This window comes from Trichosurus vulpecula, chromosome 9, assembly GCF_011100635.1.
Source record: "Trichosurus vulpecula isolate mTriVul1 chromosome 9, mTriVul1.pri, whole genome shotgun sequence".
Taxonomy (NCBI): domain Eukaryota; kingdom Metazoa; phylum Chordata; class Mammalia; order Diprotodontia; family Phalangeridae; genus Trichosurus; species Trichosurus vulpecula.
The window spans coordinates 100,932,040-100,952,304 of NC_050581.1; the positions used below are offsets into that span (position 1 = coordinate 100,932,040).

At 40.3% G+C, this 20,265-nt stretch overlaps 1 protein-coding gene across 1 annotated transcript in view; it reads left to right on the top strand.

Annotated features, from left to right (window-relative positions):
• ADAMTSL1 (ADAMTS like 1) overlaps window positions 1–20,265 on the top strand; it is a 371,558-nt gene that overhangs the window by 313,301 nt on the left and 37,992 nt on the right. Inside the window, exons 22-23 of the mRNA XM_036739597.1 lie at window positions 3,552–3,731; window positions 6,769–6,903. Of these exons, the coding sequence (XP_036595492.1) occupies window positions 3,552–3,731; window positions 6,769–6,903 (315 nt within the window). The remainder of the gene's footprint in view (window positions 1–3,551; window positions 3,732–6,768; window positions 6,904–20,265) is intronic.

The following is a 20,265-nucleotide window of genomic DNA, read 5'->3' on the forward strand; positions in this document are numbered from 1 at the left end:
AGCATACCATTTAATTGGGGACATGGGATGCATACATACATAATGGAATCTGATAACTAAGTAAGAGACATACGAACACATCACCATGAGTATTCTTAAAAGGAAGAGAGCATTTTTGTGTGTGGGGCTGGGGAAGTCTCAATGGAAGAGCTGGGACTTGGGCTGGACTTTGATGAATTTCAGCAGGTAAATGTGATAGGGAAGGAGAACGTAACAGGCAAAGGGGAAAATATGAATAAATATACAGAAATGTTATTGATAACATATGATGCAACATGGTATGATGCAAAGAGCCACTGGAATAAAAAAAAGGACCTAGGCTCAGATCTCAGCTTGCTGCCCATCTAGCTGACCATGGACTAGAGACTTCCATTCTTTGACTCTCAATGTCCTTCTCTTTCAAGTGAAAGAAATGGACCCAATGACTCCTAAGTTGCCTTACAAGTTCTAAATCCTAGGACCTTCAGGAATGGATGCCAGCCAGTTGGAGGTGCTAATATCTAAACTGTACTGAGTTCTCCTCAGCTAATAATAATTCATACGTATATGGTTTTAAATGCATTATTTCATTTGGTCTTCACAGCAAACCTGCAAACAAGATGCTATCATATCCTCATTTTACAGATTAGGAAACCAAGGCTCCAAGAAGTCTGTGACTTGCCCAAGGTCACACAACTAGTGTCTGAGGCAGGATTCAAACATACTTCTTGATGCCAAGTCCAACACTTTTTTCATCATATCATTCTGACTCTGGCTTCACCTGTTTTCATTCATTATCTGTTTTTCTGTTATGGCCAAACCATGCTATGTGACATAATGAGAAATCAATGTTATGGTATGTAATTTAACAAATCCAGAATCTATAGCTTTGAGATCCATCCAGAACTAAGAATATGGAGAAAGGGATTGGGGTCTTTAAGGGCACTGCTGTGAAAATAGGCATGCCTTTACAACGACAGGCAAACGCTGGCCCCATACTCTAAGTCAAGTCAGTTTAAGAGCTGTGGTCATTTGTTCATTCAAAAAGCACTTACTAATAGAACTAAAGGACCATTTAGGCAGGCTCCCTTGTTGTGAATCACATGCTCTTTGGAAGTCATTAATTCCTTGAAGGGAATAAAAGCTGAGAAGTCCAGACCCCTTCCTAAGTGGAGTCCTATACAGTCCATGCAGAAAAGGACAATTCAGAGTCCAATAAAAGAATTGACTATAGAAGGTATTCTTTTGGGGTAACCTCTTTTTTCTTATTTTTACCAGAGAGAATAGGGCCAGGGACCTTTGTTTGCGGCTTACTCTGCAGAATAATTCCTGTCCTAATTGGTATTTTGCTTTTCTTTTAAAGTTTAACTAAAAGCTAGGCTAACATCTTGAGCTTTGGTATAAGGGCTCTTTCCTTTTAAGAGCAAGTCCTTATTGATAAGTTCATGTAATGCTCTTGCTCTCCCTAGTGGTGTTACCTGAAAAAGCAGGTTTTCCCACTCAGCCTCCCCTCTTATCTGTCGATATGTGGAGGAGACATGCCAGTCAGGCTTCTCAAATAGGCACGTGAGCCATTTGATTATAGCAAATCTGTGTGTGCTACTTATGTGAGAAGACTCTAGAAAAACTTAACTACTCCTGTCTTTTTGGGGAATATTCCCTCTTCCCCAGCCAATGTGCTGGTTCCAGGTGGTTTTGATTCCATTATGATTCATCAGCAGAATAAAAGAAGAAAACAAATCAATCTTTTGCCCAGGTGATCAGAGAAGAGATCTCAGATGTGCCAAACACTTGGGCTGCCCATCCTCAAATCACCAAGTGCAGGAAGGAAACATGGACTAAATCAAGAGCAGCTGCCTGATAAATGGGTTAACACACACAAGGCAATGAATCAACAGCTCCAAACAAAGGGAAGCGTTATTGTCGGAGAAGGAACTCAAGTCTGAGAGCCTGAGCAGCCAGGACAGATAGATTTGTCCATAGATTGGACAAAGGGAGAGTTCACTGGTTAGCCCCAAAGGAGACTAATAAATATTTGTTAAAGGAAGGAAGGAAGGAAAAAAACAAGCAGTAGTGGGGGAGCAGTATGGTATTTAATTCAACATTTATTAAATACTTATCATGTACAAAATACTTGTACTTGATGCTGGGAAGACAAAGGCAAAAATGAAACCATCCCTGCCCTCATAGAGCTTGCACTCTCCTGAGGAATACAACACTAGGTGTATACAAAGCAATTTCAATGGATGGATCTGGAAATCTCACGTAGGTGATGTCTCCTCAACTGTGATTTGAAAGAAGCTAGAGATTCTTCAAGGCAGGTGTGAGGAGGGTGTACATTCCTGACATGGAGAATTAATCCCCTGACCAAAGTAAGAGAGTCTGGAGATAGAATTGTTTATTCTTTCATAGGAGACAACATGTTCATCATATATACTATATACAAAAACTAAATAAATGCAAGGTAATTGGGGGAGGGCATCTGGGGTAACCCTGGAAGCATTCATGGCAACTGGGCCAAGCTTTGAAGGAGAGCAAGGACTCTAAGATGTGGAAGGAAAGAGGTGGTACAGGACAAGCATGGAAATTTATAAAGTACAAGAAGGTCGGTTTGGCTGGACCATAGAATGTGGATAAGGGGGTGGGGGGGTAGCAATGTATAATAAGCCTGGGATGGTTTGGTTGGAAACAGGTTGTGAACGGTTTAAAATGCAAGACAGACAAATTTGTGTCTTATCCTAAGGTGGTGGGTAAGTCCTGCAGTTTGTTACAAAAACAAAACAAAACAAAACGAAAACAGTTTTTCTTCCAAAGAGCTCAAGGTGCTCTTAGCCAACCCTTGACCAGCCACCTCATTATGCTGTTAATACTCATTTGTGTGTTGGACCTGCCTCAGGAAAGCTGATTGTTAAACTTTCATTGTGAGCATTTACACCTTGGAATTTGGCAAACGTTACAAATCAGGGTGTAATTTATTATTTTGTTGATTGTTTAGATTTAAGAAAGTGGTGGAGAAAATGTTAATGATGCAAATTAAATTTAAAAGTAAGTTGTGAATACATGTTTCTGGAGAGTCAGATGTTAAACATTTTTCAGCACAGCCTTGATTATAACCCATTATGACTAGGGAGTAGCTACCATTTTAGGAGGAGCCCAGGAAACAGACTCTTCCCCCATAAGAACTTTTAAAAAATTTTCATATTAAAAGTATGAACAGCATGACTGTGAGATGGATAGATAGATAGATAGATAGATAGATAGATAGATAGATAGATAGATAGATAGATAGATACTGTGTATATATGTATATATTGTTTCTAACCTTCCACTTCAATTTCCTCACAGTTAAGGAACCCACCCCTACCTGCTTAGTTCTTTGTTGAAGTAAATACCATACCAGCACTTAAAAAGAATCTAGTGAGAAGTTAAAGGCATATCGAAGTTAAAGGAATGACCCTGCGCAGGCAATCGGGTATCAAGCACCAGCTCTCTCTGGATGGGTGACCTTGAATACCACCTTGTTCACCTGCTCTGCATTCTGCATTCATGAGTTTATTTTTTTTTCTTCCTAGGTGTGCCTGAAGTAGAAGTCACTTGGTTCAGGAATAAAAGCAAACTGGCTCCCCTTCACCACCTACACGATGGTTCCCTGTCGATTACAAATGTCTCCTTTTCTGATCAGGGGTTCTACTCCTGCAGGGCAGTCAATCTTCACGGAGAAGTGACCGAAAACACCCAACTAGTGATCCTAGGTAAACAGCTGCAAGGTCAAATGCCTGTAGACAGGATTTCAGTTGAAAGCATCCACACCAGCTGCCCCTCCCTCTCTCCCTGCTCTCACCAAACACAGTCAGTGTAGCCTAAACTTCCCCTAACTTCTGCCTTGCCCTGGAGAATCAAGGGATGGAAAGAATTTAAATATATGATTTTATGGTAATAAGATGAGGAACATCAAGGACAGCCATCTTAGACTAACTACAATATTTGCTGAATAACATACAAATCGTTAGGGCATCCTCCTTCCCATGAAGAGAACAAAGACAATGTGTGTAGATGATGCACAGCCAAATTCCGACTTGAGTTTCTATCTTTATCTTCCCCAGAAAAAATGAAGCTATACACATAACTGCTCCTGGTTGGGCTATCTGGCCAGGCCTATACAGTTTTATACCCAGTGAGGCAAAGGGAGTTAGACCCCCTTCCAAGTACACCACTCAAGAATAGGTTGGATGAAGCTAACCAAAATCCCTTTGGAGTTAGAGGCTGTACTTAGGATGTGTCAGTTACCCTGTCTCTACCTTCATGTTCCCACTTTCTGCTGTGGCTGAGAGTACTGATTAAATCAGCCTTCATCACACATAAAAGTTCCTGACATCAATTCATGTCTAGGGCCCACTAGAGTTGTCACATAAACTCCAAGTATAACACACCTGCAGTTATCCATGGGAAAGAGAGCAACATAAATGGTCTCATATTTACACACATACACACATGATAATTCAATACTCCAAGAATCTGTTTTACCATAATTTCATTGCTTTGGGGGGGGCGGTGCTCCTTTCACTAACACAAATTGTAGCCTCTCTATAATTTAATAAATGGTCAGCAGTTGACATGATTGAAAAATGCATAACTAGGCAGTCCACCTGGCAGTGAGGCTCTCTGGATCTAAGCCAGGCTGGCTCCTTGGACGATGATAGATGGATGGATGGATAGATACATACAAACATCTATACATAGATACATAGATACACACATAGAAGGATACATACATAGATACATAGACAGGCAAATATCCTCTCTCACTGGGTTCATTTTGGTACTGCCTAACAGAGCTTGCTCCACCAGCAAAGTCTTTAAGAATTCAGAAGCACCTACATGCTATAGTAAGGTCTTAGAAAACTTTAGTAGAGGGCTATACCTGTGTACCTACCCACATACAAATAGGGCTATTATTAGGATGGAAATGATTTAGTAAGAGAAAGAAACTAGGCTTTAGTTTCACTAAACTGCTGGTGTGAAGTCTCTGCTCACTCTGGCTTCCAAAAGACTACTCACGGTAACTCACCAAGTACCCCAGTTGGTTTTGCAGCTCACCAGTGACTATATAAGCCCCAAATCATCTCAGAAAGCAACAATAACTCAGTTCAGTGAAGGATGAAGTTTACTTTGTGTTCAGTTTCACAGTCATGGGCTGAGCTTCTAGCCGGACGATTGGACTCAAAAAGCCGTTGTTGAGCCCAGAGCCTGGGTGGGACCATTACCGCTCACTGATTTATGGTACTTACTGATGGAGTTTTCCTCCCTAATAACACTTCCCCATCACTTTCTGCTAATGGAGAGATGAAAGATTAACCAGGGTGTGTAGCTGCTACTGTAGGTCTGGTAATGAAGTGTGTACATTCTGTGAACTTGTGTTTAGCACTACAGTGCCATTGAAAAGCGGGTGAAAAGACTGTTTGGGGAATGTTACTTCTTCCCCACTTTAATCAAATCTGACGGAAAATTGCTATTTAAATTCTCACTCCGGGGCATTTTTTTTATCAGAAATAACCTTGGTTTATTGATCACAGTTCATTCATTATTCCAGGCACTTTCTGAATATAAAATGTGGTTTCATTTTCTTTTTTTAATCATTTAAAAGTAGTTTAAATTTTTTAAGTGGAATTTTTTTTTCAAAAAGCTGAGACCTAGTGCCAACTATTGAGACTCAAGAGGTTTATTTGTGGTCTAATAACACAGACCTACATTCATTCAGCAAACATTTATTGAGGGCTCGCTGTGAGCTGTATAGGAAGAGAGCAGGAGGCTGGACATAGAAGAAGCATATGGTATGGCTTCCATCTACTTTTAGACACAAGAGCATAAAACCATCTTAAAGCTTACAGTGGCACTAAGACTTGTGGGACACCTGTATTTCAAAGAAAAAGAGGAGGACTTGGGCTTAGGTTGGTCGTACCATTGACTGACATGTAGAATTCAGAGAAATTTTTAGATTAATAGAACCTTGGAAAGCATCTAGTTCAACCTCTTCATTTGATAGAAACACCAAATAATTAAGTCACTTCCCCTTGGTCATTCAGCTGTTATTTACAAAGCAAATTTATTTCATTTCGGCTAAAATTTATTAAGTACTTAATATGCAAATCACTCTGCTAGACACTGAGGAGGAGACAAAGATGACTCAGTCATTTCTCAAAGAACTTACATTCTACTGAAGAAAAAGGTAGGGCATGAACACAACAAAGTATAATGCAAGGCAAGGCATGATGAGGGCAAAGAAGAGATCTAAACAATGTGCTGCAAGAAAATTTGAGGAAGGAGTGCGTTCCTGGCATGAAAGCAGCCTGCTCAAATGCCTAGAGGTAGGAAATGGGAAGATGGCTAACTATTAGGTTTTATAAAGGGAGTTGGGTTTGTTTGTTTGGTTTTTTTGTTTGTTTTTTGCTTATAAACACCGTAAGATCCTCAAAATATGGTTTGACTGACAAAAACTCAATTTGTGTTTTCAGAAACACATTTTTGGCGCAAAATAAGGAACATCTGTATAGTAATGTGCCCAATTCTCAGGAGCAGCCCTGTTTTTTCAGGCATAGTATATTAAGCCTGTAACTCAGATCCCAACCCCAGTGGAAGTATGGATGTCTCCTCTAGAGAGATGCCTCTCAGAAGCCAGCAACAGAAACACCTGACCTTTTAATACTTAACCTCTTCCTCTTCCCCACCACTCCTAAAGGTAGTAGATTTTATGTTTTAGCCGGCTTTGATTCATCATTTTCCTGCTCACAGATCCACCCCATCCCCCTTCTCAAGTGGAAGACATGAAGGCCCTGCTTTCAGCCAATGGACCCAATCTTCCCTCTGTGCTGACTTCTCCTCTGGGAACACAGCTGGTCTTGAGTCCTGGGAATTCTGCCATCCTTGGTGAGTAGTCCAGTCTTCTGAAGCTCTTGGCATAATTCCAGGACTAGATTGAATTTATGGAAAGGAGGACTGTGTATAGGCAGAAGGGAGGGAGGCAGCAACAGTGGGGTAGCAGGAAATCCTTATGTTGCCTAGAGAATCCAGACTCACCCAGTGGAAACTTTTGCTAATTTTCCACGAGGTAGGGGCAATTCTCAGTCTGGACTTTTCATTTGTCTAGATTCCAATACAATTTTGCTCAGACTCCAGCATGAGTTTCTACACTCCAAGGTTCTCTCAGAGTAAGGGGCTACTTTGATTGCAGTGTGAAGACTGTTCATACTTTTCAAATCAAGAATAATCTGGGCATTATTAGCTTGTAAACAAACCTCACTTCCCACTGGCCTCCCCTCCTCTGAGATAATGCTAGAAAAATTAGCAGTATCACAGATAAAGGGATATTGATTCCTGATTACCAAAGCCTTTCTTGGCTTGTTCTGCCTCTCTTGGAACACCTGATATGACCTCCCTCTTATGAGAAACTCAGTGGCCTCTCAGAGTTCTTGAAGTCCTCAGAGCTGAAGGTGACCTGGTACCACAGGTCAGGCATTTCTGCTACTTTGCTAATTATTTTCCATATCTGATAACTTTCATTGGCAGGAGCCTTCACTGGCACTGGCTTATGTTGACATGTTTCTCATTTAACTTGGACCCTCTTAGATCTCATGACCTGCTTGGAAGGGGAGGATGATGGAATCTTCTCAGCCTTGTCTTAAAGCCTCAGGAGCCCCTAAGCTTATCAACATACTTTCCAAAGGGTATGAAAGGGGAATAGAACTGTCTCAGAATTTTTGAGAACCTTGAAAAACAACAACCCACTGAAATGAGGATCTCCACTCTTCCTTTATAATTGGGGTCAGCTCTATGTGACCCAGCATTCTAGTGGTAAAAGCCAGGTTCTATTTTCTAATCTCAGGCCTATAGGAACTACATACAGAGCACACTCTCACAAACTTCCCTTTCTTAGATGTACCAATCCCCACGCATGCAGCATGAGAAGGAACACTGCCTCTGAAGTTAGAAGTCCTAGAGGACCTTATTTTACAGATGAGGAAACTGAGACAGACAGTAATTAAGTGACTTGCAGAAGGTTACATAGAGTTTGGATGTGAACTCAAGTCTTCTTGACTTCAGGTCCAAGCTCTATCCATTGTGTCACCAGATGCTACCCTTCCCAGCTTAATATCAAAATCTATTAATGACCCTCATTCCCCACCAACCAGACCCTCTGTGGCCAGATCTCCAATCATACACAGTTGGGAATCTAATGACATGGTCACAGATCTGGCATTACTAAGGCACAGCTAACTAGAAAAAGTCATATTCAGTTTTCCATTTTAGCTGAAATTAGTGGTCAGTCTCCAAATATATCTAGAAAAAAACCCAATGTTTAAAATTGTCATTTGTACAATAAAGTAATATTAAGTAATAATAGCTTTAATTTATGGAGGACTTCAAGGCTAAGAAAGTCTTTTCCTCAAAATAACCCCATGAAGTAGGTAATCCATGCATTATTTACACCCATTTTATAGATGAAAAAACTGAGGCCAAAGGAGGTAAAGCACTTGCTCTTGGTCACACAGCTCATGTGTCAAAGCAAGATCAGAACCCAGGTGCCCAGAGCTCATTCTGTTTTGATATATTGCCTCCATATGTAAATCTGCTTTATTTTCCATAATGGTTACAAACTTGGAATTAATTGCTGGCTTTGTCAAATGCCTCAAAATCCACATAAAAGCATACAGTTGCACATTTCATTATAGCAAATTCACTTTTTAATTAGCCCTATTTCAGAATTACACATACACAACAGAATTCTTTATTTTGATTCCATTACTTCCCAAGACAGGGTTCATCACAAACCTAATTGCACTGATTTTGGAGAAAGGGAGAGGGAGAGAGAATGAGAGAGAGAGAGGGAGAGAGAGACAGACACAGAGAGACAGACACAGACTGTGTGTGTGTGTGTGCGCGTGTGTGTGTGTTTCCCTTTCTGGAGGTTCAATCACTGTCGGCGGCCACTATGGCACCATTTAGTCCCCTGGAAAAATGAACATGTACACACTGTCCCAAAATAGCTTTACTTTCTGTCTCCCATATTCTGGAATAATATTTTGTCTCCTGCTAGCCATGGGCAATAAGAGTTTATTGTGGTTTATGTGGTGACATTCCAATGTTGCTTTATAGCTCTTTGTTTCCTTATGCCGCTGTTTAAATCTAATAGTTAAGGGACATCTTAATGCCCTAATCTGTAGTCAGCCCTGTTCCACGTAAACGAGACAGTGAGTCAGTCTCCATAAAAAACCCTGCATGCAAGCACCTGAGAGGAATGGACTCCTGCGGGGAATGTCACCACCTCTCCGTGATTTTAGACAGAGGCCATGATCTATATGCTGCGTGAGAATGGATTGGGAGATGATGTCAGGTCACAGTTCCTTGAATATCTTCAGTGATTTGAGATATGCCAAGGACCTTGTTATTACATTCTTGGGGCGGGCCTCAAAGGATGGGGAAGGTTTGCATAGGCATAAATGCTCTATTTGGGGAAAATGGTGTGAACAAAGGAAAAGAGAACGAGTCCCTGCGTGAGTCCACCAGGGACAGGAATTAGATGAGTCTGGCTGAAGTGGACAACCTCATAAGGAAGTACAAGAAGTCAGAATTAGAGAGCTAGCTTCTAACCGTAGCCCACTTAGTGGTCTTGCATATCAGTCCACGGATTGGAGGGTTTATTCTGCAACCAGTGGTGAACCATTGAAGATTATGCAGGAAAGTCATGATTGTGAAGGGAATGTGATCTGGTTGGTGTACAGAATGGACAGGAGCACAGAGGGAAGAGAGTCGTGGAAGCCTATTGAAAGGATCATGGGTTTTAGAACTTGTGTAATAGATGGGAGAGAGCACAGTATAATATTAATGGCTGGCTTTTGTGTATTTTAAGATTTGCAGCTTGCTGTACATGTTATCTCATTTGATCCTTACAAAAGCGCTACTATTACTTCCATTTTACAGATGAGGAAGTCTAGCACCTCACTTGACTCGCCCAGGGCGATACAGCTAGTAGGTGTACATGGTAGGATTTGAACTCAGGGCTCCCTGACTCTCTAAGTCTGGCACTCTATTCAGAAAGAAGACTGGACTTGGAGTCAGGATAGGTCAAAGTTTGAGTCCTGCCTCTGATACTTAATTAGTTTTGTCTGTGAATAACTCTCTTAAATCTCTCTGAGCCTGTTTATTCCTCTATACAAAGAGGGTAATTACTCCTGTAGAACCTTATCATGAAGTTGCTGTGAAATTCAAAGGACTCTGTAGATTAGGAATGAGATGACCTGAGTCCAAATCTGGGCTCTGCTACTTAAGGGACACTGGGGGGGGGGGGGGGGGGGGGGAATCACTTAACTTCCCTGGGCTTCAGTTTCTTCATCTCTAAAATGACAGGGTTAGACCAGATGCCCTCCAAGGTCCCTTCCAGCTTTAAATCTAAAAGTGCTACTCAATGACATCTGTTTTTATTATCTATTCCAAGCCCCTCATTTTATTACTGAGAAAATTGAGGCTCGAGGAAGTCCAATAACTTGCCTCAGATCTGTGTCTTAGAAAATGTCATTTTGGAAGCCACAGGGAGGTTGGACTGAAGAATTGAAGACCAAAGGGTCAATTCAGGGGTTACTGGCAATACCACTAGGGTGGTGACTGTTAACAGAAAGAAGAAAATGTATGAAAAGCCTCCTCCCATGTGGATAATGCATCATTAACAACCACTCTTAGGGTCCAGTGTTTCAGCAAGTTTAGATCCATCTAATTGTGTTCTCCTCTAATCCATACCTCTCCATGGGCTTCACAAGAATAGCATGAGATACTTTATGAAGAGCTTTGCTAAAGTCTAGGCAAACCACATCCTCAGCATTCTCCTGACCTACTAGCTTAGTAATCCTGTCCAAAGAGGAAATAAGGTTAGTCTGGCATGATGCTGGCTCTTTGCTATCATCCTATTCTAGATGTTCTACAGCCATCTCTTTAAGAGCTGTTCTAGAATTTTCCCAGGAATTGAAGTCAAGCTCGCTGTCCAGCAGTCTGACTCTCTTCCCTTCCTTTTTTTGGTAAAATTCAGACATTTATACTTTTCTTCTCTCGTGATAATTTTTTATGTTCTTCACATATCACTGACAGAAGCTCAGCAATTATATGTGCCAGTTCATTTCCTAACTAAAGGTGTAATTCATATGGGCCAAGTAACTCAAACTTAGAGAGCAGCTATATGTTCCATGTCAGCTCCCTGGCAAAGAAAAAAATAAGCGAGCAGCTCTGCCTTCCTCTGTCGTCAGCTATTATATCATCCCACCCCATGCAAAGGTTCTATCTTTCTCTTCCTTTTTCTCCCAATGTTGCTTTTTTTTAAAAAAAAATTATTTATATTTTCAACATTTTCTTTTTAAATTTCACATTCTGAATTCCCTGCTTCCAACCCCTCCCCCACTTACTGAAAACACAGGCAAAATGATAACAATTATATATGTGAAATCACACAAAACATATTTCCATGTAAACCACATCACAAAAAAAGCAAAAAAAGGAAAGTGAGAAAATTCTGCTTCAATTTGCACTGAGTTCATCAGTTCTCTCTCTGGAGGTAGATAGCACTTTTTTTAATCATGAGTGCTTTGGAATTACCTTGGATCATATTTTGATGAGAGTAGTCAAGTCTTTCACAGTTGATCATCATTACAATATTGCTTTTACTGTGCATAGTGATCTCCTAGTTCTCACTTTACTTTGCATCAAGTCATATAGATCTTTCCACTTTTTTCCTGAAACCACCCCCCTCATCATTTCTTATAGCACAATAGTGCTCCACCACAATCATATACCTCAGGTTGTTCAACTGATGAGCATCCCCTCAATTTTCAATTCTTTGCCACCACAAAAAGAGCTGTTATCCAGATTTTTGTAAATATAGGTCCCTTTCATTTTCCTTTTATCTCTAGGGTACAGACCTAATAGTGGTATTGCTAGGTCAAAGGCTATGCACAGCTTTATGGTTCTTTAGGCATAGTTCCAAATTGTTCTCCAGAATGATCAGACCAGTTCACAATTCCACCAGCCATTCATTAATGTACCTATTCTCTAGCATTTGTCATTTCTGATAGAAGTTGTTTTAATTTATGTTTCTCTACTCAATAGTGATTTAGAACATTTTTAACGTGACTATAGTTTGATTTCTTCTTCTGAAAGCTGCCTATTCATATCCTTTGACCATTTATCAATTGGGGAATGGCTCTTATTTTTTTATAAATTTGACCCAGCTCCATGTATATGTATGTGTATACATATGAATGTGTATGTGTGTATGGGGGGGTATATTTGAGAAATGAGGGCTTTATCAGAGAAACCTACTGTAAAAAAAATATTTTATATTAATTCATTGTCTATGGTACCTTTTAGCAAAATGTAGTTTCCCTGATTATCTCTTTTAATTAGGTTGATTTTTATGCTTTTGCTTTGTATGAGATCATGATTATTACCCATGCCTTTTTTATTTCAGCTGAAGCATAACAGATTTTGCTCCAGCCCTTTATTTTAATTATGTGTGTATCTTTCTGTTTTAAGTGCGCCTCTTATAAACAACATTTTGTTGGATTCCCAATTCCAATCCATTCTGCTATCTGCTTCCATTTTATGGGTGACCTCATGCCATTCACATTCATGATTATGATTACTAACTGTATACTTTCCTCCATCCCATTTTCTTCTATTTATTCTTCTCTCTCTCTCTTTTTTAATGCTGTCCCTCTCAGAGGTCTGTTTTGATTCTGACCATTGTCTTCCTTAATCCACCCTTCCTTTTATCATCTCTCTCCTCCCCATATCTCTTATCCCCTTTCATAACGGGTAAGAGAAATTTCTATACCCTACTAAGTGTATATGTGTGTGTGTTTTCTTCCTTCTTTGAATCAGTTCCAATGAGAAGTTCAAGCATTGCCTACCACTCTACCCCTCCTCATTTTCCCCTCCCCTATAAAAGCTCTTCATTGTATGCCTCTTTTATATGAGAAATTTTCCATATTCTACCTCTCCCTACCCCCTTCTCCCAGTGCACCCCTCTTTGTCATCCTTTCATTGGTGGGGAGGGGGAAAGAAGAGGGCAGTGTCATCCCAGCATAAGTGACTCACTCCTGTGCCCTCTGTCTACGTAGACTCCTAACTGCCCTAACAACGATAAAATTCTTAGGAGTTAGATTATCATCTTGCCATATAGGAATGTAAATAGTTTAAATTTTTTGATTTTCTTATTTTAGAATAACTCTTTCATGTTTACCTTTTTATGCTTCTCTTCAGTCTTGTGTTTGAATGTCAAATTTTCTCTTCAGCTCTGGTCTTTTCATCAGGAATGCTTGAAAGTCCTCTTATTTTATTAATTGGCCATTTTTTCCCTGAAGGATTATACTCAGTTTTGCTGGATAAGTTATTCTTGGTTGTAATCCTAGTTCCTTGCCTTCTGGAATATAATATTCCAAGCCTTCTGCTCCTTTAACATGGAAGCTGCTAAATCTTATGTGATCCTGATTGTGGCTCCACAATATTTAAATTGTTTCTTTCTGGCTACTTGAAATATTTTCTCCTAGACCTGAGGGCTCTAGAATTTATCTGTAATATTCCTGGGAGTTTTCATTTGAAAATTTCTTTCAGTAGGCAATTGGTGGATTCTTTTAATTTCTATTTTACCCTCTTGATCTAAGATACCAGGACAGTTTTCCTTTAGAATTTCTTAAAATATGATGTCTAGGTTCTTTTTTTAAATCATGGTTTTCAGATAGCCCAATAATTCTTAAATTATCTTTTTGCAATATATTTTCCAGATTGTTTGTTTTTCCAATAAGACATTTCACATTTTCTTCTATTTTTTTCATTCTTTTGACTGTTTTATTGTTCCTTGATGTCTCATAGAGTCATTAGCTTCCACTTGCCCAATTCTAATTTTTAAGGAATTATTTTCGTCAGTGAGTTTTTGTACTTTCTTTTCCATTTGGCCAATTCTGCTTTGTAAGTTCTTTTCTTCAGTGAATTTTTTTGTGCCTCTTTTACAAAGCTGTTAATTCTCTTTTCATAATTTTCTTGTATCACTCATTTCTTTTCCCAGTTTTCCTCTACCACTTTCTTTTACTCATCCAGGAATTTTTGTTGGGCTTGGGTCCAATTAGCATTTTTCTTTGAGGTTTTGATTGTAGTTGTTTTCATGTTGTTGTGTTCTTCTGAGTTTGTGTCTTGATCTTCCCTATCACTGTAGAAGTTTTATAGTCAAGTTTTTTTTATTGTTTTGCTCATTTTTCCAGCCAGTTTCTTGACTTTGAACTTTATGTTAAAGTTGGACTCTGCTCTCCTGCAGATGGGGACATACTGTCCCAAGCTTCAGAATTTTTGTGATACTCTTTTGAGAGGTAATGCTGGCAGTCTGCAAGCTTCCAAGGTAGTGTTATACTGGGAGATATGTGATCACTGCTCTTCTAGAAGACTCTTCTAAAGACTCTGGTCTTTACCCAGGAAAGTCCCCTATTCCCCTGCAGCCACAAGTGCTAACATTCCTCTCTGTCCCGGAACCATGACCCAGAACTACGTATGGGCAATAACCCATCTGCAATAGCCAGTCATCACCAGCTAGACCCAATGTCACCAAAGGGTCCCCTGTAATCACTTTCTGACCTCTCTTACCATTCCCCGGCTGAGAGCTCCTGAAGCTGCTGCCACCACCATTATGACCATCTACATGGCCTGCTGGGGCTGTGCCTCCTGCTGTACTGTGTCTACTCCAGGCTGACTCCCACCATGGCTCACAGACCTCTCCTGCCAACCTCCTGAGTTGTCTTAGACAGGAAAAATGTCTCACTCCGACCTTTTGTTGGCTTTGCCGTTCCAAAATTTGATTTGAGGCATCATTTTAAAGTTGTTTGGAGAAGAATGTTGGCAGAGTTCAGCTGGGCTGCCTCTAATCTGCCATCTTGCCCCAATGTTGCTTTTTAAAAATTTTTTGTCATCTTTAGCTTCCCTCACTAGGCTAAGCTCTTTTTGAGTTTTAGCACTTCTGACACAATTCTTACCATGCCAGACTTATATTCATCCTCTGTTACTTAGACTTGTTTCCATCTTCTGTACATTTATTTTTTTAAATCTAGGTTGGCTGATGGCTTCCTTGTGCATCCATATAGGTCTCTTCAGAAAAATCCAATTTTTCCTCCAAATTAAACTCATTTCCTTTGTGTCTACAGAATTTTATTCTTCAACATTTCCTATCCCTCTTGGGCTGCCATGCCCTGTCTCTTGAGTCTGTGGGATCCTATCTATCTTTCCTCTGAACCTATTGAAATCTGTTTCCCAAAATTTAGGTACATGTTAGATTATGCCCAGATTTCTTCTCCTCTGTCACAAATTTCATGAGAGAGTGATAATTTCCACCCAAGATTCCAATTATTTCCAACCTTTCCCCATCCCCCAGAAAATAGTTCCTCTTTTCTAGTAAGAATCATATCCAAAATAGCATTTCAATTGTTGGTTCTTATAACTTATGAAAGATGAAATTATCACAAAGGCACGCTGTGCCTGTGCTTACAATTTTTCCCCCAAATCCTTATCTACTTCCTACTTGTTTCTAGGTAGTCTGCAGTATACACCAATGACAAAATTATTTCTGTTCCTGCCTTATCTGACCTTTACTCAAGTATTCACTGCCAGGTTTTCCCCTTCTGGTTCTTTTATTTCCTTACATGAGCATACCTTCTTACTTAATATGCAACCTTCCATCTCCCTCTTTTACTTACCCTGTTTCTTTTGAATAAATTATACTCACAGAGACATGGTCTACCCTTGGGTTTCATCCCATCAGGTCTCAGAAATATCACATAGTAGGTGCTTAACTTTCCAAACCAAATTGAATTGGCTCCTGGAGTTTTTGTTCTCTTTGTATTGATTTGTCCCCAATGCCAATATTATTTCCTCCAGCATGACTTCTAAGGCTTTGGGTCAACTGAATCTTGAGACCCAGGTTTCAAGAATCACCATCATTGTAGCACATATCTCTAGCACGATTTAAGGTTTACAAAACACTTTCCTCACAACTCTGTGAGAATCCTCTCCACCTCTAAAACCATATAATGCCACAACTGAAAGGACCATTTTTAAGCCAGTGAAGCCTATGATTATGTTGATGTAGACAGCTCTTGGTAAGGAATCACCCTGTACCTCCTCTGCCACTCAAAGTCTTAGAGAATTACTTGGGGCACCGAGAAGTTAAATAAATGGCTTGCCGAGGGTCCTACAGTCAATATGTGGCAGAAACAGGACTGGAACCCGGGCCTTCCTAATTTTGAGGTCGTCATGCTGCTTCCATGGAAAGGACTTTGGGCATCATCAAGTCTAAACCCCTCATTTTACGTAAAAGGAAAACTGAGGCCCAAAGAGGGGAAGGGAATTAATCAGAACGGCTAGTGGCCATGCCAGGACAAGGACCAAGATACCAGCTATATGCCATGGCATGTTTTTCCCACTGTCACTGCTTTGGATTTTTTTGACCAAGGTTCAATCTCCCCAAAGAAAATATAAAGATGTAACCATTCCAGAATGAAAAAACCAAGTCACATCAGAGAGAAGATGGATTGCTTTCTCATTTGCTAGCCATCTTTGTTGCAGAGGACCCCAGTGCCTAGAGTGTCCAAAACATTTTATCCTTCTTAACTGAGTTTTTATGGAAAGTTCCACCTAAAATTCTCACAGGATAAGGAGGAGTGGATGAGTTGCAATCTGTACTAGTGGAGGATATAGCTATATTCTTGAGTTCACAGATTGACTGAAGCAGTAAAGTCTATAAATCAGTTTACTTCCCTTCCTATAGGGACAGAAACCAGGACATCTTATAGTAGATGGTACTAAATGATCTCCTAAATACAGAAAATGCTATGTTTTTAGGTGAGAGAGCTATTTTCCTCATGTTGCCTTCACTGTCTGTTTTAATAAGCAAACCAATCAGCGGCCTGCCAGGAGAAATAACTGCCATATGCACATGTCATGCTGGCTATATAGAACGCCAAATGGTACAAGCCCCTCTCCTGCCATGTGATTTACAGGAAGGAGAGAAATTCATGCAGTCATTCAGCACTGAGTTTGCTGAGTAAAGCCTTTCAGTGAAAGGAGCTTATTGTGGCTGGACTCTCTCCCCAGTTGGGGGTTCGAGGGGTCAGAGCCAACATATACAACAGGCTCACTCAACAGCATCAACAAACTCCCCAGGGCAACGCGCCCAATTAGATCCAAGACATTCCATGTATAACAACTCCGCTTGCAGCTCACCCAGCCAGCAGTGAGGGAGAGACAGTGAGGCTGAGTCCAGATCCAGGAAACTCAGTCTTGGAGGGTTTTGTTCATGCTGGCCAAAGCCTTCTGGTCATTTCCTTTAGCAATACTGAAAGGGCTCCAATTTGCATAGCTCTTGGGGGCCCTGAGGTGAATTCTGCAAGGTATCTTCTAACCCAGCAGCAGATAATTTTGCTGTCCTGAGAGATTAGGCAAAAAGGTAAAATTATATTTTTCCCTATCCAAAGTTGAGGTTGTGGCCTTGGACTCCCCTACAACCAGAAGTGTGCTAGCAAAAACTCTGTGGCTAGATAGAATGTGCCCACAGTCCTAGGGTAGGTCCTCATGAAGGAAAGCAAAGAAATAGACCCCTTAAAATGTGCTCTTTGCTACTAAAGGAGAAAGAATAGCAGAAAAACATTGAAATGCACATTTAAAAACCATAATTAAATGTGTAATGAACTAAGAACGTTACATTTGGAAATGATCTTAGAACTCATCTAGTCCCAACTGCCTCATTTACATGAGACCCAAAGAGAAGTGACTTCTCCAGGGTCACACAGAAAGGAAGTGACAGAACTGAAATTCCAGTCCAGGTATTCTGACTCTAAAACCATTTTTCTTTCTACCATACCTTGGCTACTAATGTTTTTTAACTTATCGTTCTCTTTAAAAAAAAAACAGGGTGGGGGGAGGAGAAATGTGTGAGTTATTTGTATGCATACTGTAAAATAACTAAGATGAAACACTGAATGTCAGTTCCATGAGTCTTTCAGACACTTTAAAACATTCAGTGGGATCACTAACACATTAAACATAGTATGCAAAAAGATCTTAAGAGACAAGAACACTGAGTAAAATCTAGAAAGATAAAAATTAATCGGGATAAATGTAAAGTCATACATTATTGGACATTTCTGACTGGAAGTCCCATAGGCATTTTAAACTCAACATGTATAAAAATGGATTATCTTTCCTCCCAAACCCAGCCCTTCTCCTGATGTCCCTGTTTTTTGTCAAGAAAATACTCTTGCAGTCATCCAGGTTCACAAAATTAGAGCCATCATCAACATTTTGCTTCAGGATTTTATCAGCTCTCTTACCAATGATTTTGATAACCTCCTAATTGGGCTCTTTGCCTTTACTCACTACAGAGTCCAAACCATCCACCACACACCTGCCACAATGATAAAATACAAACTCCTCACTTTGACATTTAAAGCCCTTCACAACCTGGCTGCAGCCTATTTTTCCAGGCTTATTATACATCACTCCCTTTCCTGAATTCTATGTTCGAGCCAAACTGGCCAACTTGCTCTTCTTTGCACGTAACTTCGCATCTCTATCAGCCTTTAAAGTAGCTTCTTCCCCCTTCCCCACATCTAAAATTCATTCCCTCTTCACCTCTGCCTCTTAGAATACCTAGCATCTTTCAATGCTCACCTAAAGGGCCTGGGTCTCCCAAAGTATCCTGGGCCATCTCCAGTCATCACCCTGATGGATATCAGGCCACTGGACCCAGATGACTCTGGAGGAGAAAGTGAGGCTGGTGACTTTGTACAGCCCTCCCTGACTCAAATCAAAGTCAACTGCAAGTCATCATTTTCCTGATGTCATGATCCTCTTCAAGAACGAAGGACAAACACACGACAATGAAGTGCTACCTTCTGCGTGAAGCCTTTCCTCCCCCCACCCCCTAAAGTTCTCTCTCATCTATTTTGGTTATATTTTTCATTTGTTTAAATGTGTACATAGGGCCTTTACAGGCCACCTCTCCAAACTCAGACTGGCAGATTAGGTGTAATCACCCCAAGCAGGACCACTTTCCCATGTTGAAGGTACATAGGCCTTCACTGCTAAAACTATAGTCTTCGAACTCTCTCTGGTACGCCTATCTTTATTCATCTAGTAGACAGAATTAGCTCAAAGCAAAGGCATTTGCTAAAACAGCAAAGTGAAAACAGTAGCAATAAAACACTTCCCCTCTCCCCATAAATCTGGGACCCATTCTTCCACAAATCCAGTACTGGTAGGATGAATGGACCCATGCAAAGTGTACATCTGGTAGTAAAGCATAGGAAACACATGGCCAAAACAACTCACACTTCTAACACCAAAAAGACCCATTGTCCTTTCTCTTTTGGGAATGTCTTCATGCTACTCTACCCTGGGTGGAATGTCTCTATTAAGCAAATCATTCCGATTGTCTCCCTGGTCTACTTTTCTCTAGAGCTCAACTCTCAATTGCCAGGACTCATTCTCTATTAAATCCATGGTTGGCTCTCTTCTCTGCTGCTCCCTTTTCTTGGAAATATCTTCACTCACTTGTTATCTGGAGACTGTGTCTAATTTTTCTTTAAAGACATCAAGCATATGGCCTATCCTTGACCAGCCATTATTTTTACACTTCATAAAATGGTAACAAAGTGAAAACCCATTTTTGAAATTTATTTGACATATTAGAACAAGGCTGTCTCTGTTACCTGCACCTTCTGTGATTTCATCAGCTTGGTTAGGGGTGGGAGTGGGGAATCAGATATCCAAGATGTCCTGACCAACTCTCCTTCATTACATGTATATGTTGGTTGCCTCTAACAACATATAAGCTTTTTGAGTGTAGGAACTACTTAGTTTTTGTCTGTTTCCCCACTGCCCACCACAGTGTCTGGCACATAGTATATACTTAATAAATGCTTGTTGATTTACTGACTGATTAAAGCACAATAAACAGTAATAGTGGGCCTTGAGCTCATGCCATTGGAAGTTTGGTTAAAGAGACTAGGACGCTTGAGCCTGGAGAAGACAAGACCCAGGTAGGGACCTGATATTGTTGCTGCTTTCAAGTGCCTAGCTCCAATGGGCAGAACCAGGAGTAATGGGAGGAAGTCTCAGGGAGATGAACTAATGATAGAAAGAAAAAAATTCTAATTAGATCTATCCAAAAGTAGCATGAACTGTCTTAGGAAAGAGTGACTTCCCTCTCAT